Source organism: Harpia harpyja, chromosome 3 (assembly GCF_026419915.1).
Source record: "Harpia harpyja isolate bHarHar1 chromosome 3, bHarHar1 primary haplotype, whole genome shotgun sequence".
Taxonomy (NCBI): Eukaryota; Metazoa; Chordata; class Aves; order Accipitriformes; family Accipitridae; genus Harpia; species Harpia harpyja.
Window position 1 is genome coordinate 51,840,832 of NC_068942.1, and position 27,304 is coordinate 51,868,135.

Sequence of the window (27,304 nt, forward strand, 5' to 3'; positions counted from 1 at the left end):
GGACCCGGCACTTGGCCGTGTTAAACTTCATACAATTGGCCTCAGCCCATCGATCCAGCCTGTCCAGATCTCTCTGTAGAGCCTCCCTACCCTCAAGCAGATCGACCCTGCCTCCCAACTTGGTGTCATCTGCAAACTTGCTGAGGGTGCACTCAATCCCCTCATCCAAATCATTGATAAAGATATTAAACAGAACGGGGCCCAACACTGAGCCCTGGGGAACACCACTTATGACCCGCTGCCAACTGGATTTCACCCCATTCACCACAACCCTCTGGGCTCGGCCATCCAGCCAGTTTTTCACCCAGCGAAGAGTACACTTGTCCAAGCCATGAGACGCCAGCTGCTCAAGGAGCATGCCGTGAGAGACAGTGTCAAAGGCCTTGCTGAAGATTACCAACTAAACAAGTTTTAAAAATGTCTTCTAAAACCTTGACATGAGTAAGAAATTATTAGAGTTCAGAAAGCTTACTTAAAAACGTAAAGGTAATTTTGTTCCTATGAAGAAACATACTGCTTGCTTTCTTGCAATCCATGTTCACAAAATCTTGCAATTATTTTAGATTTTCTGATGACGACTAAAAACTTATAGAAAGACCCAGGGAAGAATAGCTAGCATGGCCTGTATTTCTGTAAGAGCACTAGAAGCAAAGTTGACACATTAACTGCTTCCCTACTAACATTTGCCTGTTGCATATCATTTTACTCTGTGTATACTGTCAGTGATGCAGCCAGAGAATGTGAGGAAGTGGTGTTGATAGGATATCTGGTTTTTTCATCCTCTTTTTACCTACTCTCTCCTGCAGCAGAAAGAATGGTAAGGCAAGACGGGAGGGGAAGTTCTGAAAGATTCTGCTTATGCAGAAAAACTAGAAATCTTGAACTCTGTATCCAGAAGGTAACAATTATAACACTTATGAGCTAAAGACAACGAAGCAAAACATAAACAAAGAAGGAAAGAATCTTTTAGTCTTAAGAACTTCAAACACAAATTCATCTATCTGAAATTCATAATCCAAGAACGATGTAGGCTAATGAACAGTGAAGGGTACAAAAATCAATCCACTCTAACCAGTAATGAAATTTCTACAGAAATAAGAGAAAAGATGACAGCTAGAGATGATTAAAAGGCCATAGAGAAAGAATAACTGTAAAAGATATCATCTTAGACAGGATAGAGAAAAGATAGTTGTATTTCTCAAAGACACCAGAAAAAGAATGTGTTAGCATAGCTATGAAGACACCAAGAGAAGGATGCTTTCAATTACAACGAAGCAAAATCACAAACTGTGACCAACTATATAAGTACTATAAAATGGTGTTCAAAGATATAACATCATAAAGTTTATCTCAAGGAGCTGGCAGTCAAACTAACATTACAATCCAGTTATATTTTGATATATGGCATTTACTGTAATTGTATAGTTATCCACAGCTTTTATTCAGTTCAATATATTTTATCATATACAAGACAGTATAAACTGTACTGAATCCAAATAAAATGTCCGCATCTAATGATCAGGTGGTGTACCCTCTATGTGATACTAAAACAGAAACAGCTTCTTAACAAAAGCAGTGGATCAATTCCTGCCCTCAGCAGCTAGCAAGGGAACGTAAAATAGCTGCTATTTTACTTTCTTGCTTCAGGAATACTGCCAAGTTGAGCACAACTGCTCACAGCAAGCAGATGAAAGTACGTTCCTCTAATTCACACAAGATGCTAACACTTCATTGGCTGCCTTCCAGAAGTGGGCAAAAATCTCTTACATCCCAATGTAATTTTGCCCCAGTAAAAACAGATAGAATTTTTATAAGCAAACTCATATTAAAACTGTAAATATAAAATTGTTTTTTACTCTAACAAGAAAAGACTTGGCAAATTTACACAGCAGTTTTTAATAAACTTTCAAGAACAAGATATAGCATAGGACATAAACTATGCTGGGAAGAACATAAGTCTGAAGGCATCTAAAGTAATTGTTTCATTGAAGTTCTTGAAAAACAGAACTCAAAAAGAGTATAGAAGTACAGTCACAGCAACTCTCATTTGTCAGCTTGTTCTATAGACTCTGTGCTTCCATTTAAGGGAAAAAACGGCAAATATAGTTCATCCAAAAAAGGTCACAAATACACAGATGAAGTGGTGGTGGTTGCATCTACAGACAGCTTGAAATAACTTGAATACATCCTTCATTTTAGAAGGAGGTTAACTCATCTACAATCCAGATCTCATGTAATAACTTAACGTAAAACTTCTCCAGAAAGAAAGGGTATGAAGGACTGTACCTCTCAATCATTAATATCTCTTTATTAGCATTAACAAATGGCACTTGAAATAAATAATTTTTAAAGCCTACTCAAAAGAATACCGAACAGCTTCAAAAACTAGGAGCTAAGCTTAAACAAGTGAGTTTATCAGAGCTAGCATATTCCATTCTGTTCAAATTTATTGTGAATTTTACATTATGTTATTTTGGTGATTCACATTTGCATCCTTTATTTCATGAGTGGAACAAGAAAGTTACCTTTTCATAGGTCCGGTTGAAGCTTGTAGTGAATACTACGTAATCATACACAGTTTTCAAGTTAAGCTCACCTTACATAAATTTACTTCCTTTTCTTGAGCAAAACAGTAAGACCGCATTTTAGAGAGAGAGACCTACAAAGATGCAACTTTTGGTTTCTCTTCCTTTGAGTGTTTATGAATGACTGACTACTCATTTACAGCCATCTTTGATTATAACTTTGACTGCAACTTCTGTACTTTGCTTCCTGGTTTGGGCTACCTACTAATTTTTTAGAGTATTCCAATCAAAATATACTTCCTACAAATGTAATGTGATAACATCCTTTCTCCAAAGATTCAGATCCTTTTTCAGTTTGAAATGCAATTTAACTAAGTAAACGTCAGATTCAGTAAACACATTAGCGGAGACTTCCAAAGCACTAGTAAAGGACTTTCCTCTTTTGTGCATCAGGAGACCAGATGAACTTTTCTAACATTCTGAAGAAGAAATTAAATAGAAAATGCACAGCTAAGAAAACAGCAACATGGCAACCAATACATTACTGACAGAATGGTATTAGTGATACTGTTCAGTTAACGCCCAGGAGTGCAGCCTGACAAACCAACTGGGTTCAACATCCAAATTTGTGGTTTTAATACATTTCTGAAGTGTCCCCATATCTCCTATACAAACACTACCAGAATCCCATACAGTCAACTGCAACAAAGTGTTAAAATAGATAATATTTAAAAAATAAAAGGAAGAAAACAATGTAAGAGGTAAAAATAAAACTGTATGAGGGCTACTAATAATGAAAGTTCCTTTTTCCTCTTCTAATGTGCAGCTGACTGAATCTGTAACTCAACATACCCTTTTGCTTCCACTCTCATAATAATGCCCGACCTTTCACTTCCAAAATGCCAGAATCTACATTGGCACTGAATGATGATTCATCTGGCTGACTGCAATAGCCTGTGCTTATCTCCTCTGGCCCAGTCAGCAGACAGACACACAACATTTATTAGCAAGTGAGATGATTCTTGCACTCCATTAAAATCCTACTGCATAACGCACCAATGCAAAATGCAAGTAATAATGTTCATTATGACTATAAAAGCAGAGCAGCTGCTGCATTCTGAGCTGATTAAATTTGTGTTTCACCAGAAACCTCTAGCTCTACCACAAACTATTTCAGTTGTATTGTATGACAACAGCAGGTACAATTTTCTTCCCTAAAATGGACTAAAGTGCTTCAGCTACAATGAGCAACTCCTCTCAACTATAAATTTTTCTAGATAAATTTTCATGTTTCAAGAACCTGTAATATAAGCTATAAACCAGAAGATGATCATATTTATTAGTCCTTAAACTTCCAAGGACATAAGTACAATAAGAAAAAAAAAAAATAATCACAGGTTGTCCAGCCTTTAGAAAAGACTTTGTAATTAAGTAAACTACAATGAAAATTAGAAAATGCACAGCATTAGGATATGAACTGATTGTATAACCCCATACTACCAGGACTGACAGTTCAGTTTACCCTGACCAGTATCGACATGTGCAATAAAAAATGAATGCAGTGGATCAGTACAGCTTTTGACATCAGATATCAGTGCCTCAGGGGATGTTTACCCACAGCGTACAGTTTTCAGCAGCAAAGCTGCAGCAGTAACACTATGTTCTACTGCCTCTTTCAGACATGCCATACAAAAATAATTGCCATAATACAACTTGAATTTATATAAACTTCAGAATATATATTCTGTTTAGATATTTTTAATGTAGGCTAGAAATAAAACACTTCAACCAGTTCAACACAAGCATCTGAACTTATATTGCATTCCTTTTGTCCTTCCCACTGCTCGAGTGTTCAATAACATCCACTGTAGTGCTCAAGGCCAATCTCTCCTGTTTTCAGAGGGTTTTTTCCTCTCTTTAAAATAAATTTTCAAGGCATATCCAAATTAAGTATCATGAAAAAAATTCTTATAGCCCTGTATTTAGGTAACTTTTTTTTTAATATTAAAAAGGAGAGAGAACCCATCTTCAGCTAATTTGTGATGCACTATTGCCAACGTCTAAAATAATTTGAAACTATGTCTGAATATATTTCAGTAAAAACCCACCTGCATTAGCTTGAATACTTCCCTGAACATTACAGACTGTTTAGATAGTTCTTTCTCTTCTCCAGTGTTGCAGAACTAGGAATACTTTCCTCCCCTCCATGACACAGGGATTTTATCATTGCAGAAATGAATTGCTGCATTTAGTTCAGGCTCATCTGTGGGAGGACACTGATGCTCTTGAGTGTTTATGGAGAAAATATATTTAATTTCGAGTATAACTTGAGACAGCTGACTGAAGTCTTTCATTTGTAATAGCATAATCACCAGTCAGGCCGTGACATATTACAAGTTTAATTTGCTGTCCTTCACATTTAGAGAGAAAGTAAGTCTTCTGAGCACAGTGTTGTCTAGTTAAAAACTCTGAATTGTTAGCAGATGAGTCTAACTAAATCCAGCAATTTCTGCAACGTGAAAGTTCATGTGCAGTTGGAGGAGGAAGCCATTCCCAATTTTATAATATTGGAACAGGTACTGTGTGGCTGATCTTTTACTTCTCTTGCTGTAGTGTTTAGGAGCTGGTATTACAGCATGTCAATATAGAAAACATGTCTTAGCAATTACTCTTCACAGAAAACTCCTGCAGTAGGACAGGAGGAAGACTGAAGGCAGGTGCAAGTTGATGAAAGCTGGGATTCCAGCTTCAGGAAACCACGCTAAGGAATCTGGTATGACAATGCAACTGAAAAGGTGCAAACAACTGACCCACCCCTTTTCTTGGGTTTCAGCTGTTAAACTCCTTGAGACATCACCAACTGATGACTGAGTGGTCTCCACTCCTCCTCCTCTGACAAACCTCATGTTGTCAAGGTTTCATAATAAGATCTCTTTGCATAGGTAGGGGGTTAACAACCGTTTTTGGTTGGTTGGTTTTTTTAAAGCTGATTTCAGTGTTTTATTAAAAAAATCACAACCATTGGTCTAAGCAGCTTGCATCAATTAAGTACATCACTTTTAAAACCTCATACATGCACCCATACTAGCAGAAAGGCATTTACGTGTGTGTAATCTACAAAGACAAGTTGCATGAAGAGGTATGAGGAATGAAATGATATTTCTTGCTGACATCATACCCTTGTAATTGGGGAGGAAAAAAAAGTCCTCAACTCAGAACTACATGAACTAGATACTTAAGCAGTGGTTCTCCATGAAGCCCCATATAATTTTTGGATTATCAAAGTAATACCAGAAGAAAACACTTATCATTTTTGGAGAAAAAGAGGGAAGAGGATTTGTAAGTAAAGTTTATTAGTCTATAAGAGGAGTTGTGACATCTCACATTTTCTTTTCCAGTACCTTAGTAAAGTAATAAGCAATAGAACTGGTTTGCCTTCAAAGCTCAAATCTGGATAATCTTTTAATGTATTTGTTGTTTGAAATAACAAAATCATAAAAATCCTACAATTTTCTTTGAGGTTTTGTTTGTATTATATAAGAACCTTACAGTCTTACATGCCAGAAAAGACAGTGTATCTGAAAATAAACACCTATTTAGATTTACAGAATAGTGTTCAAAAATGCATTACACTTTTCTTGAGGATCTAAAGGTCAGAAAGTAAGAGAAAACAAAATTTTCTGATTGCACGTACTATTGCAATAATTTCTTACATCCATTATCAGTATTTAAGGTGCTTATATTTTAAATGAAAACATTTTCTCTTAGATTGTTAGATCTGCTATTAAATACTTATTTAATCTGATACTAAAATATTTAAAAAGTTTTAAATATTGTTTCACGACTACTTTACTTCATTCTATCTGAATGGTCTTTCTAATATTTATAAACTGCTCCCAGCTATAAAATCCTTGGCATCTGTTTAGGTCATGTGCAAGAAATGCCTTTTGTTATGCAAAGATCTAATAACTTGTAGAAGATTTTATATAGTGATGTTCTGAAATTCCTAAAGGATCACTGTCCTAAGTGATAGGCATAAAGTAAAAGAATCTAAAAAGTGGTACAAGTAACTTCAAAAAAACCCACAGCCCTTCTTGTCAAGAAGTGTCTTTATTTGTAACAAAAAGACTGGAACATTAAGCCACTAGTAGCCAGAGGACCTAGAGATATATTTTGGTCATCTGTGGTGATCCGATGGCTTGATAGAGATTAACTGAAATCATCCTTACCAAAACAATTTTTTGAATGAAAATGCTGAAAAACTGTTGTTAAAGGATATTAATTCTCTTTCTCAGTTTTGTTTCTTAAAGCATAACAGGAGTAAAAGACATAACTAATACCCTACCTAAATCAGCTTTCTTACTCATGTGGGCATGCCCACCAAAGAATAGTTCAAGAGCAGAGCACTGACTCACACAAGAACTCAGGCAATGGGCAAGAAAAGAGAAGGTAAAGAACAATGAACAAGGAGAACTGATATTTATACATGTTACAACACAGACCTACTTGAAGCATCTGAGGTGCATGCTTGTAATCTCTTTTCAGTCCCATTTCACCATATTGTGCTATGATGATTTCCACAAGATTAAGAGAGAATACCATTTAATTAAATACGAAGGAACAGTAAGCTTCACCTTCTTAACTAAAGCAGCAAGAGGAAGACGAGGGAAAATGTGGTCACGTTGCTGAATGGGACAGGCAACCTGGTGATAAAGGCTAGGGAAAAGGCCAACGTACTCAACACCTTCTTTGCCTCAGTCTTTACTAGCAAGACCAGCCTTCAGGAATCTCAGATCCCTGAGACCAGAAGGAAAGTCTGGAGCAAGGAAGACTTACCCTCAGCAGAGAAGAATCAGATTAAGGAACATTCAAGCAAACTGGACATACATAAATCCATGGGGACTGACAGGTTGCACCTATAACCGCTGACCAATGTCATTGCACAGCCACTCTTGAGCACTCTGCAGCGTCCAGTTCTGTACTGTGTCCAGCTCTGGCCTCTCTAGTCCAAAAGAGACATGGACTTAATCTAAATAATAATCTAATCTAAAAATAATAATTTGCCATCTTTTGCACAGGGTCAGAGTACATTTCTGGTATACACCATCAAACATATAGGATAAACATTGTGTGAACTTGATAATTTGATAGCACTATCATTACTTAGGGCATAATTTTTTAAAGTACTCTGTACTGTTCTAAACCTATTGCCTCTGAAGCTAGTTTAAAAATAAGTGCTTTTACAAAGAATACTTTGAGAGCTTTGCTAATATAAGATACTATAAATACACATTTATTTGCATAAGAACTAGATAACAATTTTTCATTGCGAAGGAAGGAAAGGCCCAAGAAAGAATTTGAAATCTTCTGGCAGAGAGGAGAAAAATGATTACTTCAATTGTTCAATAAAAACACGGAAACAAAATCATAGTCTTTGGGCCATACGGAATTAAGAAATCAGTATACCTTGCAGGAAGAGTCTTAAGATCCCTCAACCCTGACTTGTAAACAAAAAAAGCCACTTCATTTTAGTGAGGACATGAGTGATGGCTGTAGTTAAGATTACATAAATTAGTGTCCTGGTTTCGGCTGGGATAGAGTTAATTTTCTCTCTAGCAGCTGGTATAGTGTTATGTTTTGGGTTCAGTATGAGAAGAATGTTGATAACACACTGATGTTTTCAGTTGTTGCTAAGTAATGTTTAGTCTAAAGTCAAGGATTTTTCAGCTTCTCATGCCCAGCCAGCAAGAAGGCTGGAGGGGCACAAGGAGCTGGCACAGGACACAGCCAGGGCAGCTGACCCAAACTGGCCAACAGGGTATTCCATACCATGTGACATCGTGCCCAGTATATAAACTGGGGGGAGTGGGCCTGTGGTGGGGGACACGGATTGCTCCTCGGGAACTAACTGGGCATTGGTCAGCAGGTGGTGAGCAATTGCATTGCGCATCACTTAAAACTATGTAGTCGAGTTTTGCACATTTGGGGAAATCTCAGGGGCCAGCACACCTGGAGGCTCGTTCCCTGCACTCTGGGTGTGCTGACCCCTGCAATTTCCACACATACAGGAAACTCGACTGCATAGTTTACTTGTTTTGTATATTCCAATTCTTTATTATTATTATTACTATTATTATTATTTTTTTCCTTTCTGCCCTATTAAACTGTCTTTATCTCAACCCATGAGTTCTACTTTTTTCCGATTCTCTCCCCCATCCCACTGGGTGGTGGGGAGTGAGCAAGCAGCTGCGTGGTGCTTAGTAGCTGGCTGGGGTTAAATCACAACAATTAGGCACTTTCAAAATCATGTGAAACAGCTTTTAGCACTGGACTGGTAGTTGCTCAAAGAGATAGTAGTACTTCTCCCTTTTATCTTCCAGAAGTAGCTTTAGATATACTGGGAGCGGGGAGAAGAGGGGAGGAGATGGTGGACAGGACACAAAAAAACCCAAATGAAACAAACAAAACAGAGACAGAAAGAAACTAATTCTATTACTAACTACTGCTAATAGGATGATAAAACTGAAACAAGAACTATTCTCAGGTATTAGAACTACTGATCACTTTCAGTGAAAACAAGTTAATGAAATCAAGAATTAAAGATTCAGAAATGCTACAACTATGCAGGTATGATCACACCCTATTTCCTGTAAAACTATGAAACAGCATGCAAAAATTATAATATACTTAGTTCTCAATACATCATAATCTTACACGTGTGGTTTGCATTGTAAATTTATTCAAGATACAACAATTTTCTTAATCTATGAATTTCCTCCATTACAATTACCTTCAAAAAGATTTGGATCCCCTAAATTCTCTATTTTCTTTTTCTTTTTTAACCCATCATGACACACTGCTACAGTTGCACAACTTTTGATACAGTTGATACAGTCAGTGAATTGCAGAAAGGCAATAGTCCATCACAGAAGTGAGGTAAATCAGTAACAAGAAGGTAATAAACAAAGATAAATTTCTTTCATGAGTTCATCATAAATAAAGCCAGATAAAATGATACAGCTGATCAATACTGTCAACAACTGTTTAACAGAATTATTAGGAAGTGTATAATAGTGCACTTTGGGGATTTACCTTTAGCTAAAATTTGGTTACTAGAACACAGTACAACAGTTTTTTGTGACATTAAAAATTCCAGACCTTCGGCCAGCAATGTATACGTTAAGCTGGAGGGTGAGAGGAAAAAATATACGTATCTCAGGCAATTGTAGGTACCACCGACACTTTCACACAGTGCTGATTTAATAGCCTTCCTCTAAATATTGCAGAGTTGCTTATACTTGACCACTTTTGTGGAGAGACGCTTCACCTAAAAAATAAAACCATAAATCTCCTAATGCTTTTAAACAGTACAGTTCTCCTTTATCACATGCAAGTACTGCATGAAGTGCTACTCTTGAAGATTTAAACAGCTACTTGTCTAATTTTTGCAAACTGGAAGATATGTGGTCTCCATTTCAAAAGCATATAAACAATACATCAAATAAAGCACTAAATTCCTTGCTGATTTTTTTTTCCACTGCATCTGATTTACTGATCTGGAGTAATAATTTTCTGTGGGAAATACGAAATAGAGATTACTGGTATCTTTTCAAAAGGGAAAAATTTGTTTCCTGATATGGAAAAGATAAATGATAACTTACAGGAATGACTTGCATTATTCTTTATTGTACTTCTTCCTATTCTAATCAAAGAGTATGGAATAGGGTCCTATACAAGAAAACTATATTTAAAAGCTCAGTTGGCTTAGATTATGTGACCTAACTCTTACCTCCACTCTTTTCAGCATCCATCAGGACTTTAGCTTTCTCTTCACTAATCTTACAGTCTTCCATAGATTTAATTTCTACTTTTATATGACATAGGTGTCTCCCTATTTTTAACCATCTTTTCAGATGCTCTAACTGCATGTTCCAACTGCAAAAATAAAGCCCTTCAGCCATCTTCTAAGTTTTTTTTATCAAATACCACCTTTACATCTTTATAATTCCAGCATTCACTCTACTGCATATCCTTGTAAACTTTACACCATTCCTAGTCACGTACCTCATCAATTCTTACATCAAAGTTTTTGACAACTCCTATTGACACCTAACGCCATCCCCAGACTTCTTCTACATTCCAGTCACATAATTTGTGCTTATTTCCTACTTAAATTAGAGTAACCCACTCTTTATGGCCACTCCGCTGGCCAAACATGCTCCTTAAATCCATTTGTCATTTCACTGTCTCCAAAGTTTGGCCTTTCACCTCATGATTCACTCATACTACATCTCTTCTTACATCCCTTCACCTGCTAGTCACCTTCAGACTATAACTTTCATTCTCTGGCTTTGCATGGACTTACAACTTGTCTCCTCTGACTTTTGTATTTCCTAGGCTCTAAATACTTATTTTCTTTTGTTCCACCTTTTCACCTTACATACCACCATTTACACCTGTCACACAATCGATAGTCCTGTACAAGAAGCATCCAGCACTCCTCTTTGACAGCCATCCATAAATAGTATATATTTCTATAATTTCATTTGCTTCCCCACCTAGAAATTAACTTTTCCTCTTCCCTTCCTTTCCTAATTTTAAAAATAAATCATGTAAGGAGTCAGAGCAGTCCTGGCAGGCATTGTTATGTATGGCTTTGAAAAAGCAGTTACTTTATTTCCAGTGGACATTTTCATGGCACTTCATATAAGGTAAAAGCCAAAAATCCTTACTTTAAAAGGAGCCAGGTCACTGTTAGCAAGAATGGCCTTGACAATTCCTCCACAGGTGATTATGAACTGACTGAATCAACTAACAGAAAAATGTACACTCTATCCAATATTAAACATTAAACTGTGGATACTTCATGAAAGATATGTGAAGACCAATTCTAATTTTCAAGCTACTCTGTTGATTAAGTACAGGTTAAAATATCTATTGTATTTTGTTGTTACCTGTTATGTTTTGTTTCTACTGTGCTTCTTTGAAAAGGGTTGTGCTGCCACACAGGATGATTTTTTCCTCTAAAAATGCAGAATATGTATATTTTATATTGCTCATTAAAATTAACCCATTGCTTAACTAGCAACATGGACAAAATATGGTTGTTAAAAAGTATACAGTGCAATAGAAAAAAAATAAAAGAATTAATAGGCATAATATGCCTATATATATCTAAGAAAGATTTTGACCCAGCGTAGGTGAAAGTCCACACAAACAAAATTTCCTTTTTCTTGAATCCTAACTGGGACAAAAATGCTGTGGATGTTTTCAGCTGCAAGCATAACAGTAATTTTTATTGCTTTTTAGTTACCTGACAAGACAACTTCAACTAGGTCTCCTTCTTGGATATCTGCAGCTGTTTTCACCAACTGGAGAATGTTTTCAGAGGTAGGGTCATGGCGGAAGAGCAGAATTTTGTCATACATTCCGTAGAAACCACATTCGGGAAACTGCAAATACAAACCCGTGAGAATTTACTACGCTGTAAAATACGTAACTGTAAAATACAATTAATATATAATTAAATTTTTAGGGCAGACTAGACCATTTCTCAGACTAGAACCAAACAGGATATATATTTTTTCATATATGACAATATTTATTACTATACTCTGAAAATGGCTTTTCCCCCGAGCAAGTAAGCTCATTTGCCTTTCTCTTCCTCTGAACAATGTGGCATACACTAGCAAATGAGAGAGAAATAAGTGCATCCCTTAGCCACCACTGATAACTTTTCAAAGACAAGTTCCTGAGCAAGGTGATCTAATTAGACCTTCTTGGAGCAGGTGTTTGGACTTGATGACCTATGTAGCTCCCTTTCACTCTATATTATTCCATGATTCTATGATTTCTCCCGAGATTACTGCCAAAAAGATGCCTTGAAGCCGGAAGAAATGTTTTTCAGCTCTGCCTAAGATGCAATGCCTAAATGATTGCTCATTAGGAAATACATATTTCTTGAGACCGAAGTTACTAGACACTTACTACTACCTTAAGTTACTAGACACATAAAACAATGTTTCCAAACTTAACCATAGTCATTTATTTCGATGCAAAGAAGTTGGAGTTTGAAACCAGATTAAACCCTGTCGAAACTAAAAAAGATTTTTAAAATCTCAGAGATTATAAGCTAAACTTGAGATTATTATCTAAGCACTTTTTTCCTTTTTTTTTTGCTGCAGCACAAAAATGTGAGTTAATTTTTTTCATGATCCCATCTTAAAGAACTAAGATTTTGTTTTGAAAACACAGCCAAGAAACCCTTTTTCTGATGCAAAAGATTCAATTCAATTTTACATCACTGAACTACTCCATGTATTATTTGGGAGTTTTATCAACATGGAATGAAAGAAACACAATAATAAGCATAGCTCGAGAGATAAACTGGCAGGTTTTGAGGTTATAATTACTTTGAAGGGAATGCAGAATAGAAGGAACCCAACAGCAAGTACTTTAAAACAATATATGCATTACTGATTACTGGAAACTTTTCAAATTATCCAAGTATCCCAAGAAAGTTATGCGCTTTTTTAAGCTTTAAAGCATGCACTGAAAGGAGAGAGACAAAATGGTCAGATGCCTGGTTTGAGTTTTGTCTGTCTTATTCCAAAATATACCACAATTACCAATCCACTGCTAATTCTTGGCTGGACACATTACCTGCCTGAAAAAGAAGTTGCTGTACATAGTTATTCATATAGGTTTTATACTGAACAGAAACAATTTCCAGACTCTGAAACATAAAATATTCTCACAGAAGATCTGCAAAATTCTGCTATAGTGCATGTGTTTAAAGATGCAGAATTTTTGTTCATGTGCACTGTGCACCACATTAAAAATCCTAGATAGATCACCTATCTATATGATATGAGATACTATTTAAGGCCATCTCCTTGAGCACCTTTATCATCCACTAATCATGAACTGAAAGAGTTGGCAATCTATTACCAAACTTTGAGAAGGGTGGCAACAACATCAACACATGTATTTCTAAACAGGCATTACAATCACATACATTAAAAAAGATCCATATTTGTAAAACTTTCCTAGTAATCAGTTAACCATTCATATTCACAACCTCAGTTGAATGAATAGTCACAGTAACAGCAAGGTATACTTTACCATGTTCATAAAGCTGAAAACGGCTTACTATGCCATGTTCAATTCACATTTCCAAAGTATTTCTCACTGATGATTACCACCTCTATGTGGACCAAAAACTTGCTCTCTAAAAGTCTGGTCTGTTGCCTTCTGAAAACATTATGCATAGTTTTAGTCTTGTTAAGAAGAGCAAAAAAGTATTCTCTATTTTCATATTTCTCTGTAAAATAATGAGCACTGAATAACCTGGTTCTGTAAAAGATATGCATTACCACATTCAAAAGTTACAGAAGAAACACCAGGTGGAATAAAATTAGGAAAGATGGATACTGAATTTTTGTTTATTTAAAATAAAACTTGTCATATAGGCCACACCTCTACTGGAGTTGTTAGCCAGCCAAAAGTCACATTTTGTCATGAAATAACCAGTGAAGTAATGAAATGCTGCCATATTTGGATGATTCCACTGTGCAGGCACCTTCTACTTGCTTCATACTCTCCTTAGAAAAGTGCCTTTTCCTGGGAAGCCAGGAACCATTCTTGACTGTACACAGGCATTATTATTGGTGCCTACACATCAAAAGCATTCAATTGTTATTCGATTACCAAAAAAGATGTAATTAAGGCACTACATTAACTTTAAATTATTTTAAAAGTTTACCAGGAAGGTAAAATGGCAGAGTTTTGGAAAGAAAATTTAGACAAAACCAGTCTTCATTATGCAAGAACACAAATCTTTGCATCTTTCTGTCTTCCTGTTACTCTATAGCTGTATTTTAATGCTAAAGTAATATCCTCTATCATCTTAACTAAAGGAGAAGGGGTAGAAGAGACTTAAAGTTCCAGCGTAATTGAAATCAACTCCTAAATATAGTAACAACAGTAATTTTCACCTAAGGGAGGAATTTCTGAGAAACAGTGCAAAAATCCTAAAAAAAAAGTTCTCTTACATGGAATATTCTTAATCTCGCATAAAGACAACATAACCTAAATAGCATTTTCTCCCACAGTTCCAAATGTGAAGATGAAATATTTCAAGTATCACATACTTAAGATGCAGTAAATATTAAGGACTAAAACTGTAAGAATAAGCCAAATAATGTTGAAGGACCTTAATTGTCAAGGTATTGTTTCCGAATTTCATTAAAATAATAAATTATTCAACCTAGTGCCAAAAGCATTTTTCTAGTTCAAGAATGAACTAAATTCATGGCTTAGACGTGAAATAGATACTCGAGCTTTTAAAGAAATTTGCTTTACATTAAGTGTAAATGGGAGTGAATCAAAGCTTTCAGGAGGAGATGTAATTTGAACTGCAATTACTCTCTTCATCCATACAGGTGCTAGCGTAGCCTAGGTAATAGAAAAGCAGGTGACACAGGCAGTAACAGACACCTGAGTGTCTTATAGAGCCATTCAACATCTGACCTAGCAGCTGAGCTGAACCCAAAAGCTTGCTGGAGCCACTCAGATGCGTGTATCATGGTGCTCCATGGCTGGAGTAGCTCTTCCCTCTCTCCAGCACTTGAGCTGGCAGCAGGCAGATTCACTCTTCTCCTAAATGCTTTAAATTTAGAACGTGCGTAAGAAAGCAATCCCAGTGGGATTATAATTTTAATTAAACAGATTCCTAACTTGCTACAGTATACAAGCCTGATGGCATGCCATAAGAGTGAGAATTTTCTTTTACACAAGCAGTGAAAAAATTACAACTATCTTTCAAAATGGGCATGGTTGATGCTTTTCAAACAATGAAAGAATTTTCTCATTTCACTGGATTTCAGTGATAGTACAGGCATTTCCCTCTAAGCTCATTACGACTTTGTTTGTTCTCTCTTTATATTCCCATTCAATTTGTTCTTTCAAATTAGCTCTATTTTTTCTACCTATAAAAGCATTTGCTATATTACATGTATTATATATGTATATGTATAAATACGTGTGTTTTGAGGTATCATTTATTATATTCTGTAGAGAAAAATGAATTCAATCACAACATTTTTTCATAAATTACATACAAGATTCATCTTCTGGGTTCGAGTTAGTTTTTCTCAGATAAACTAATCTCATGCCATGAAAGCCATTTTGATGGTGCGATTCTCCAAATAAAACATTGTGTAAGGACCAACTGTTGCAACAGTGACAAAAATACTCCCTCAGCTAAGCTTATTCCTGCCAACAATAATGTTGATATGCACGAACAAAAGTAAACAAAAAGCAGCCACGTTGCTTGGTACTACAACACTATAAATAGCATTTATTTTTGCCAAATACAGGGCAAAATAGGAAATGTACATATATCAAGATACCTAAAAGCTAACTAAAGCCAAGCTAACTAAACCCAACAGTATTGGATCTAAATTCTCAACACTAATAAAAGCCCTTGTTTTGGTGTAATAGCTGCTTAAAGTGGAATTACCAGGAGTAAAATGGTCATTGTAATTTCTATAATGAGGAAATACAATATTTCTGTAAGAATGGAAAATTGTTTGCATGGGTGTATTGGTTTTGTGTGGCAAGGTTTTGGTAGCGGGTGGGGTTACAGGGGTGGCTTCTGTAAGAAGCTGCTGGAAGCTTCCCCTGTGTTCGACAGAGCCCATACCAGCCGGCTCTAAGAGAGACCCGCCGCCGGCCAAGGCCGAGCCAATCAGCGATAGTGGTAACGCCTCTGTGATAACATTTTTAAGAAGGAAAAAAGTTGGGACGGCAGTATTCGGCAGCCAGAGAGAGGAGTGAGAACATGTAAGAGAAACAACCCTGCAGACACCAAGGTCAGTGAAGGAGGAGGGGGAGGAGATGCTCCAGGCACCGGAGCAGAGATTCCCCTGCAGCCCGTGGGGAAGACCATGGTGAGGCAGGCTGTCCCCCTGCAGTCCATGGAGGTCCACGGTGGAGCAGATATCCACCTGCAGCCCGTGGAGGACCCCACGCCGGAGCAGGTGGGTTCCCGAAGGAGGCTGTGACCCCGTGGGAACCCCGCGCTGGAGCAGGCTGCTGGCAGGACCTGCGGATCTGTGGAGAGAGGAGCCCACGGAGCAGATTTTCTGGCAGGACTTGTGACCCCGTGGGGGGCCCACGCTGGAGCAGTCTGTGCCTGAAGGACTGCACGCCGTGGAAAGGACCCATACTGGAGCAGTTCGTGAAGAACTGCAGCCCGTGGGAAGGACCCACGTTGGAGAAGTTCGTGGAGGACTGTCTCCCGTGGGTGGGACCCCACGCTGGAGCAGGGGAAGAGTGTGATGAGTCCTGCCCCTGAGGAGGATGAAGCGGCAGAAAATAACGTGTGATGAACTGACCGTAAACCCCATCCCCGTCCCCCTGTGCCGCTGGGGGGGTGGTAGAGAATCCGGGAGTGAAGTTGTGCCCGGGAAGAAGGGAGGGGTGGAGGGAAGGTGTTCTGAGATTTGGTTTTATTTCTCATTACCCTACTCCGGTTGATTTGTAATAAATCAAGTTAATTTTTCCCCAAACTGAGTCTGTTTTGCCCATGACGGTAATTGGTGAGTGATCTCTCCTATCCTTATCTCGACCCACAAGCTCTTTGTTATATTTTCTCTCCCCTGTCCAGTTGAGAAGGAGGGGGAGTGATAGAACAGCTCTGGTGGGCACCTGGCATCCAGCCAGGGTTAACCCATCACAATGGGGTTTGGAAAAGGATCTATTTCTGGATGCTTAACAAGTCATCAGTAGTCATCAAGGCATCACAACTGTCCATATACACATCCGTTGTCTTCTCAAAGTGTGAAATAAAATGCATCTTCCTAAACTGCTTTCAGTGTGGTTTAATCTCAGGTGCCTTAGTCTACAACTGGAACAGGATAAATGACCTTCACAGCGTAATAACTTGTAAAACTGCCACAGTTTAATTGTGTATTTCAAGTGTGTGTCCCCCTCCCCTTTTTTCAATAGAGAGAAAGATTAGCTCTCTAACATAATTTTTATCACTTACAAACTATTTGGGTTCCAGATTTGCACTTTAGCAAAATTTCTGTATTAATATAAGTCTATCCCCAGTCTTGATGTTGTTATTTATTACATATTTTCCAGTGTAAAGAGAAGAAATATTGGACAGCATGTTTCTAAGACACTTAAAACTACAAAATATATTCAGTCTACGAATGAAAGGTTCAGCACACCTGAAGATAAGTTGAAAGTCTGGTTCACCATAGACACTGAGTTCTGGAAAAGCTGATGGTATTTTTTAATAAAACCACTTCAAAAAAAACCCAAAACCAAAAGAAAATACAAATAAGAAGGAATGCAATTACTATTGAAGAGAATATCCAATGTGCAACGTGAATCCTTTTAAGAGCCGTATTTCTATTTTCCAAACTTGTACTTTCAACTTTGCTACTTAAGGTCAATTTATGAAAGATGTGTAAAACCACTAGGAAGATACATCATATTAGATATATCCTCCATAAAAAGGAAGGTTCTTTAGCCTAGACACATGCAGTCCCTGTCTGGGAGCTGGGCATAAATAATTACAGTCTTTAAATACATAAACAGCTGGTGCTGATAGGAATGGAATAATCTGTTTCTCCTCTGCATGGAACATTAAGGATTAGCAAATCTAAAACACTGGAACGTATACAATACAGGGAATTAGACTGTAGACAAGGAAGGCTTTGCAAGAATAAGAATTTCTAAAAAATCTTATTGTTTTCCTAAGAAAGGGAATGTCTATTACTAGAGAGTTTTCTACCAGATCAAACAAATGTAAGGAATCTGACTGCTGATCTCTCGATGTTAGGATAGAAGGATAAAGTAGATAACTTCATATGACTTAATGATTATGATGCTGAAAAAAATTACTATCTAGAATAAATGGGGACAAAATAAATGGCTAAATGTATATTACTAATTCTTATATTATTCATTTACTTATTTATTAAGTACAACTCTCCCTGTCCACAAGCAGTGTTAAATCTTGCTTATGCCTATCCACAGTGATATTAGGTCAAAAAAAAAAAAAAAAAAGCTAACCTTAGCATGACTGTTTTCAATAAAACTGTCATTATCATAGAGGAAACCGTATTGTACGTCCACAGGTCTTGTTCATTAATTTACTAAATCAACAGTGATTTAATACAAGAAAATTTTTTGAAAAATTAAAATAGAAACTATCCTAAGATAATGTACAAGTATTAGCTTTGCTGTAAGAGCAGCTAATGTTGTCCAGCCTTGCTGTGTAGATGCCATTCATTATTATATTAGTGCAATAGACTTAGAGTAGAAGAGCTGTATCACTCCCTCATTCTATATTACTGGTAAGCAGCCTGTAATGTACCAGAGGGATTTCACAGTACACTACAGGAAAACTATTGTAAAAGCTATACCACATATAAACAACTACTACTCTCAAAGCAAACTATTATCTAATTTATAACACGCTCTTCTTCAAGAAAGGAAATACAATGTACTATTTTTCATCATACTGCCAATGACATTTTAAAAAAATTAATCACTCCCACGAAGAAACAAAATTCTGGCAGTAAATAAACGGACTGTTTACCAGGCTTAAAACTTCAGGGAAGATCTGGATTCTGTGCCCTTTCCAGGGCTGCACTGAATTGACTTACAATTTGACTATTAGCGATCAGTGTAACTATTTACAAAGCGCACACATAAAATTTTGCAGGATAAAAGCTTTCAGTCATCAGTGTAAAATAGCATTCATGTAGACAAACAATTATGTCATAGTAAAGTCAAATTCAGACAACTTGATGAGGAAAACTTGTAATTTAGAGATCATCTGCATTTAAAAAACAGCTTTCATGGATCCAGAGGGGGACTGTTTGAAGTTTTAGCAAGATTACGTTTCTGGACCAAGCTGCAAGTTATTTCTTACTTGTCCACTTCATAAAGGAAAATGAAATATTCTATTAACAGGATAGTGTTCATGACTATTGCTTGCAGTGATTGCAAATGTATTACAATTCTGAATACAATTCTGAATGTTTACTGTTGGATAACAGTGATTTAAATTTTTTAGTTTGTTAGCTTTTAAACTATTAATATTTACTGAATGTAGATGCAGTGATCGTTCAGACTGTGAATACTACTCTAGTATGATTTTAATCAGTTACATCTCCACAAGAAATAAAATGCATATACATACCTCTCAAGAGGTGTGATTACCCTAAGGTTTACTTTTAAAAATTTCAGCAACAAAGACCTAAATGTCAGTTTTCAGCATTCCCACTCTTGCCTTTTCAACAATGTTTGTCTCATATTATGCCAATAGTTTCTCCTTACATGTACTGTAATGTTACCACAATAAAAGTGTATTATTTGGGAAAAGCATAACAGGCTTTTATTCCAAACATTGAGCCTTAAAAGACTGCTACCTAAACATTCATGTAAAACATGTTTTATATGATATTGCAGCAGCTTTTATGGTAAAAAACAGGAAACTACTAGCATTTGAAGTCACCCGTAAGCAGACTGAAGTTGTGTGCTTCTTTCATTTCCTGAAAATATCACATAACTAACTGTCACCTACCCATAAGACTTAAAAAAAAAAAAAAAAAAAAAATTTTTAAATTGCTTTTTCAGGTTGAAAAAACCTGGATCTCAAATAATAATTTGGTATTGCCCAGCTTGTGGGTACAATGGCAGCAGACTATCCATAAAACACAGGGCAAAAGGAGGCTCGGCACTAACGTTTCCTCACCAGATACCAAAGCTGAAGCAATCATTGAAGTGTTTTTATCCTTAGCAGCTATAAACATCTCAAGAAAATTCAACAAAATCTTTCACCAATAACTGTACAGAAGCCAAATGATTATGCAAATTCTGGGTTTGTCTTCAAGTGATACTACAAAAAAATTGCAGACTCATATTAAATTTCAGTAACTAGAAACTCTAAGTATTCAGTAATTCATTTAATCCATTATCCATTTCATCAGCCAATAGTTTCAATGGCATACCTCCATCCACATGCAGACACAAGCTGAACTACATACGTCCATAATTGTGCTGTCTTATTAACGAGCGTTCTCAATACAAGGATCAAAACCAAACTGCTGAAAAAAACTTGGTGATATTTAAAAACTCTATCCAATTACTGTGACAATCAAATGGTTTTATTATTAAAGAAACAGAACTTTAAAAGATCTGATATATCTAAATGTTAGCATATTGCCAATCTGAATTGGGAAGCTTTCATTAATTAATAATAATTAATCATATAAATAGTTATTTGAATGGAGAACCTATTCAGCCTTCCTCTTTCTGTAGTAAAGCATAATTTCTAATAGAAATTAACTAAAAGGAAAGGTGAGACTGTCTAAGGTGAGACAACTCTCTCACCAGTTTGGTTTAATAATTATGCATTTGGAAGATTAGCACTGTAGATACCTCAAATGAAAAACCAATGAGAAATAAATTTCTTCCACATAAAGAACTTTATCTGGAAGAGCTGGAAAACACGTACTCTAAATATTGATGCTGGTTTCAGTGTAATTACTAATGTAATCCAATAGTCAGAAAAGAGTGTTGCTGTGGTCATTTTGCAAAAATACTTCTTTCAACATACTAAAATTGTCACATTTTTGTAATGAAACAGGCATATAGGTTCTCAGTGCTAAAGGTGCAAAAGAAAAAAAAAAATCCTCTTCTTGTTTCTGTCTTTTTGTCTATTACTACAATTTTGCACATTTCCTGTAAGGGATAGTTTCTGTTGCTTTATTCTAGGAAGTAATGAGAGTTGTCTTTTAAACTTTTTCAGTCCTCATTAACTTTTTTCTTTACATTAAATTGAACTACGTATCTTTTAGTGATAACTGTTTTTTCCTTCTAAAGAGTAGCTATTTCTTCCTTCTAAATTAGTTAGATTTTTGCAAGCCTTCCTCTTAAGAGAAGTCCTTAGTAATTACCGTAACAGCACCAAGAACCTTGATAAAACCTGGAAGTCTTTCACAGCACAAAGATAATGATCCAGCACACGTAAGGACTGTGGGCTAAACAATATTTTCATAGCGTGTGGAGAAGTTGAGTCATGCTGAGTATTTGTTGACCTAACTTAACTTGCTAGAACAGAAGTTAGGTTGACCTAACCTAAACAAGGTGTTGACCTAACCCTAACTCGTTTAAAAAGAAATAAATAAATTAATAAATAATCTTACATTGATACAACTGTTTTAAAATAAAGATATAAGTGTACAAAATTTTTTAAACAATCATATTAACCAAGATGAAACATTCTTCTTTTACGTTCTTAAAATAACAATGCATTTTATTTTTAGAAGTCAGGATTTCCTTTCTCTACAGAGGTTACAACACAGCAAATTCATGATACTGAAAAGCAGAGAATTTTTGGCCAAGGGGACTGCCTAATTTCTCATTTAATTGTGGCAGTCATTATTAACTCACTTGCAAAACTCAAGAGATTTTTAAAAGGCTCTATTTACCAAGCGCAAAGCTATCATGAAAATATTAGTCTTTCCTTTATGCATAAAGAAAATACTACAAGACTTCACGGATTTCTTGTAAAAAAAAAAAAAAATCAATTAGGATTCAAAGACTTTCTTCACATGCACCACTACAGTTACTGCAAACTAACACAAACTCTGGCGTTTAAATAGAAGTGCACACTATAGCTACACAGAATTTATATGGTAACGTCTGAGGAAGAACAGGAGCTAGTGCCTGCTCCAGCAGCAGTGATATCTCCACCTCATTCCAGGATGTTTCTTGCTGTGCTTAAGACATCTCAGAAATGGTGACTCTCTCTAGATTGCCTTTGCACTTGCCAGGCAGCCAAACAGCAAGAATAGGCAAACCTGCCTATTTCCTTTCCTTTGTTTTCTTCTTTCTTGTTTCTTTTCCCCTGGCAATCAGCTTTTAGTTGTACAGGAAAGAAAAGTAAGTATCAGAAAATATAAGTAGTAGTACTAACCATCTTGATACTGTCTGCACTGCAGTACTACCCAAGACAGGCTTAGGTCAAGCCCATTTGTCACAGGTATAGAGAGGAAGACAAATGATCGATGAACAAAGATCTTTCACTGGAAAGGTAAAGAAGCAACAGAAAAAACCTTGAAAGGTTAGGAAGAGAGATGACCAGAGCAAAGAAAATACATGTAGAACAGAAGCATCAGACAGACCTTGAGGTCTTGTGAGCCTTGAGGAGAGCAGCAGGGAGCCAGGTTTACAAAGGTTAAAGCAGTGAATGGGAACAGCAGTATAGGTCCTTGCTCCCTTTTTGCCTTTGTGTTCCCAATAAAGTATTGGTAAGTTTGCTTCCGATCTAATCGGTAAGTGAAACAGAGAAGTTTCTAAGATTATACGCACTAAACCAGCCAGGAACCGTTCTTTGGATCTGAGACTAAGTGGCAGGGAAACGGCTCACTGTCATACAGCTGACCTCTTTCTCCAGAAACAGGGAGACGACATTCCCACTGCTTATTTTAAACAGTCCCTTACACATGTTAGGACCCAAGCCATGTCTGGGCATCACCTGAAAGAGTGTGATTTGGCACAATCCAAACTATATCAGGAAGCACACAATTAAACAACTGAAAAGCTTACATGATTTTGGGCCAGTGCTTGAGCCTCTGTTCTCATTTTGGTTTATTTAAAGATTTATTTGTAGATATATCTACTCCAGAGAACCGTCAGCATTTGGAACATTCCTAACATCAGTTAAACTACTTCACTAACACTTTAATATGGGTAGCGTCATTCCCTATTTACAGTATTTATTCCTCTTTTTTACTTTTTTTACTACAATCCTTGATTAATTACATGTTCTATAAAGCACAGCATGATACCTTCAGCATAGAAGTTAACAAGCCTTTTCCAAGTGGCCTGTGAGGAAGGAGCAAACTTATTCTTGTTCATGATGTAAACAATATTTTAGATAACAAATATGTGCGTACAAATATTTTGCTAATTCTGTTCGCTGCAGTGATTTGCTTCATCTCTCTCAGATCAGAACAGAGTACTTTGCCCACACACGCTGATTTGAACTGGCATCAAACTACAACTTTTTCTGCAGCTGCCATCTATGGAACAATGATGATCACAGAGGAAAAATACAGCTGAGCACCCTCACAGAAATATCCGTGAAACAGATGAAACATGGCCACGGTGAAATATAGGAACGTGGCTATTTTAGAGAGAGCCTGACCTCTGAGCAACCTTTTTGTCAGCCTCTTTCAGTACAGGTTGTTCTCTGTGGCCATTCAGTGAAGGAGTTGCTTCCTTTGCACAGTATCTTTAAAGAAACACGTTCTCTTGCTACCTATGCCTTCTGCCACTGTGCGTCGGCTTGCCTTCTGTCGCTCAAATTGCTCACTGCCAAAAATATCGAGTATATACCACATTACTCAAGCTGCTTGTATGCAGACTTTAAAAACTCCCAGTTCAGGGCAAGAGGCAAGAGATATAAGCAGAGAATCAAAATAAAAGTATCTTAACAACACTACACAGCATTTTTTTCAAATCTAGAGTTTTACCCAAGAGCAAACAGAAAGCAAAGCTGACACACCAGAAGCATGGCTCAAAAAAGTTGTTAAATTTTACTTGTGTAGTTGCAATTGAAAACTTCAGCAAAATCATGGTGACTTTGTAGATCCTGATTTCCGGTAATGTTGCTTTAGTGATTTTAAAATAATCTGCAGACTGGGTGCAGGGGGGGGAAGTTTTCTCTCATTGCTCCTGAACTGAGTCCGGCAAGTGGCTGCTGGCTGGGGTCAACCCACCACAGCTCAATGCAATTAAACATGAAAAATCTTAAAATAATAACGCTTTTCTCTCAAAGAGAACTTCAGCATAATTAGTGTAACTATTTGTGCTACCACAAGACACTAATATAACTTTTTCCATTTCCATTAAAAGATTGGATTTATTTTTCATTAAGACTTTTGTGGAAATACTTCATTCTGAATTACTGCATGTAATGAGTTACCAAAAATATATGTTGATTATGTCTTGGAAATTGATTTTCACTAATACCATGTAAAGACTACCTTAATTTAAAATAATGTCTGACTCTTAAATATAATTTATCTTCTCCAAGAGTTAGCTTTTTTACTGATACTTCCTCAGTATTTTGTGAATATTCTATTACAGCTTCCAATGCAATGAAGATGACGCAGAGTCAAATGGATGTAAAGAAAGAATAAGTCCAATAACTCAGACATTGAGAAGACACTCAAATAATTTTTTCACATACAAATTCTAAAAGTTCATGTGCCATGCAAATCAACACACACTTGTGTAACTGACTTCTCTATCATGTAGATGAAGAGGTTAATTCAATAGGAGTATTTAGAAAAGTAATAATAATAAACACACAACAATGAGACTCAAAAGAGAAACTGGCCATCACATCCTGTTGGAGCCAAAAGTATTATCACATACATATACCACATCTGCATATGCTCCATAATTTCCTGGAAAATTTTCACCGGCAGAAGCACTGAGGCACAGCACTAACAGTCTGTGTCTTCTTGGTTATTTCATACTGAACGTTTGGGAGCACTGTTCTACTAACACCGATCCATTAATGCCACATTTTTCTAACGCAATACGGGGACCTCAATAGAAAGGCTCCTACAGTTCCTGTATACGTTCTCTGTGCAGCCCAACACTGTCCACCCCACGACAGAATTATGGAGCTTCCTGCGAAACGTTTAGGAGAAGAACGTGACAACAGTGTCAGATTGTTGACAGGCATCCATTTATGTAGATGCTTCATGAACAGATTGCAGTTCTCACCAAGGAGGTTGAGAACTGGAGCAGAAACTTTCATGCCCTTCAGGGAATAGGCAGAAAAAGCATGATGAATCACTAACAAAATCGAGTATTTTTTCTAGTTCCTTTAATCAAAAAAAGATTTAAGACAGTGACTAAAGAGTCCCTTGCTCACAAGCATGCACTGTTTCTGAAGCTCCAGTCTTACTAATTCTATGCCATGTACTGCACCTGGGAAAACAAACTCCTAATTTAAGAAAGATGAAAAGAAACCAGTTCAAGAGCCAATTCTACACATTATTTTAAAAACAAACAAACAAACAAAAAACCTAAAACCCATTTCTGTGAGAGTCTACCACCAGATGTGTTTTAGCTATCTCTGAGCAAGAATTACATCAATTCAGGAGACTCAGTCATGTACATAACTCAACAGACTACACAGACATAGAACAAGTGTTTTTGATCTCTAGATCTCTTACCTTTATTAGGTCTGTCTAGATCTCTTACCTCATACACAGAAACTTTGACTGCACGCAAGTAGTTTGCGTGTTGTGCAATCTGTAAAAAGATCATTCTCACTTCTTTATACTTCTACTCTGCTTCCAAAATACACTTATTTTCCTTCAAGGTAGATGTCAGTTTAGGTAATTGCTTAAAGATAAATTCCAAACTTTTTTTTGCAAAGAAACAGGAAAAAAAAAGCTCTGATCCAGACTACTGTTTTAATTAAAGCATTCCCAAATATGTGCTTTCCTCCTGAAAAAGCAGAACTCCCTTACGTTTTGAGTAGTGTTAAGAGAGATTTGGAAAATTACTTACTCTTTCATCCACTCACAACATTAATTCTGTATTTCAGGAAATACAGCAAGAGCCATTTGAAAAATATTTGTAAAGGGCGCTCTCCTACTGAATTTGATAGAAATGTGAATGTTTTTTTAAGTATAAGAAGCACATTGGTTCAACTTTTAGTACTAATAACTGATTTGCTCCTTGGTCAGTTGTATATTTTACTTCCATTTATTAATAACTAGGATCCTTATTAATAAAGGATAAAGAGACACTACCAAATAGCAGGCTTACTGGGCTCCCTAATCCTATAATGAATATAATCAGGAGGGGATTATAGCAGAAGAAAACGCTGAGGGTGCTTATGTTGTACACCAGTTCAGCATGAGCACACATAGAACCATGCCCGTACAGGGAGTCATCTGACTAACTTATAAATAAGAACTCATAGTGTCATGTTATACACATTAATTCCCCATTCAAAATGTGGCTTAGAAAAGCCAAAATACTAAGAGGAAACTGTCCAGAACAACCAGTAAAGAATATTAGGACAGAAACGTCTGTGAACAATTGTTTTATGCAAATTTAGCATCTCTTTGCAGATCCGAGTAAGGCATGTCATGGGAGGTTTGGGATTCATTGTCCGTGACACCGAAGAGGATTTTCCTTGTGAAATACCTGTTTGGGGATAGGAAAACAGCATGATTTTTTTGTTGTTGTTATGACAAAAAAATGGCAGCTTTTATATAATAATACTAGAGATATATATAGACTTCTAGATAGTGAGTCACTCAGGAAGAGGCCATTTGGGTTTCTAAGCCTTCCTACCTGAAAGTTTCAAAGCTGGACTGTACAACTTTTTGAACACAGTCCTAATCATTAGGTTAGGACAAGATCACTAAGGAAACAGAAACCACTGAAAGATGAATGGGATCACAAACAGATCACAACAATTTTCTGTCTCTGTAATTGGCACTCAACAGAAACTGGCCAGTTAAGAGATTAAAAATTAAAAATCCTCCTGTGAGCAAAGGCATAAACTAAGATTCCCCCCCCCAAATGTCAGCCATATTGTTTCTTAACAAAAGTGCTTGTAGCTGCTGTGTTTCAATTTGCACGCAGTAGGTCCTTTAATAACACGTACGTACTGAAGAAAAACCTCTCAGCACACTCAGGCATAAAAATTA

General features: G+C 36.6%; 1 protein-coding gene across 5 annotated transcripts in view; it reads right to left on the reverse strand.

The window, feature by feature from the left end:
- Positions 1-27,304, reverse strand: part of PRKD1 (protein kinase D1) — a 154,819-nt gene that overhangs the window by 63,362 nt on the left and 64,153 nt on the right. For 4 of the 5 annotated variants that reach the window (XR_008234484.1, XM_052782525.1, XM_052782526.1 and 1 more), the window contains exon 2: positions 11,839-11,977. Coding sequence is in view for 4 of the 5 variants with exons in the window: in XM_052782525.1 (XP_052638485.1) it covers positions 11,839-11,977 (139 nt within the window). In the remaining variant the exon portion in view is untranslated. Of the gene's footprint in view, positions 1-11,838; positions 11,978-13,001; positions 13,077-13,649; positions 14,064-27,304 lie in introns of those variants that run through there. The other variant, XM_052782528.1, reaches the window with a different exon arrangement.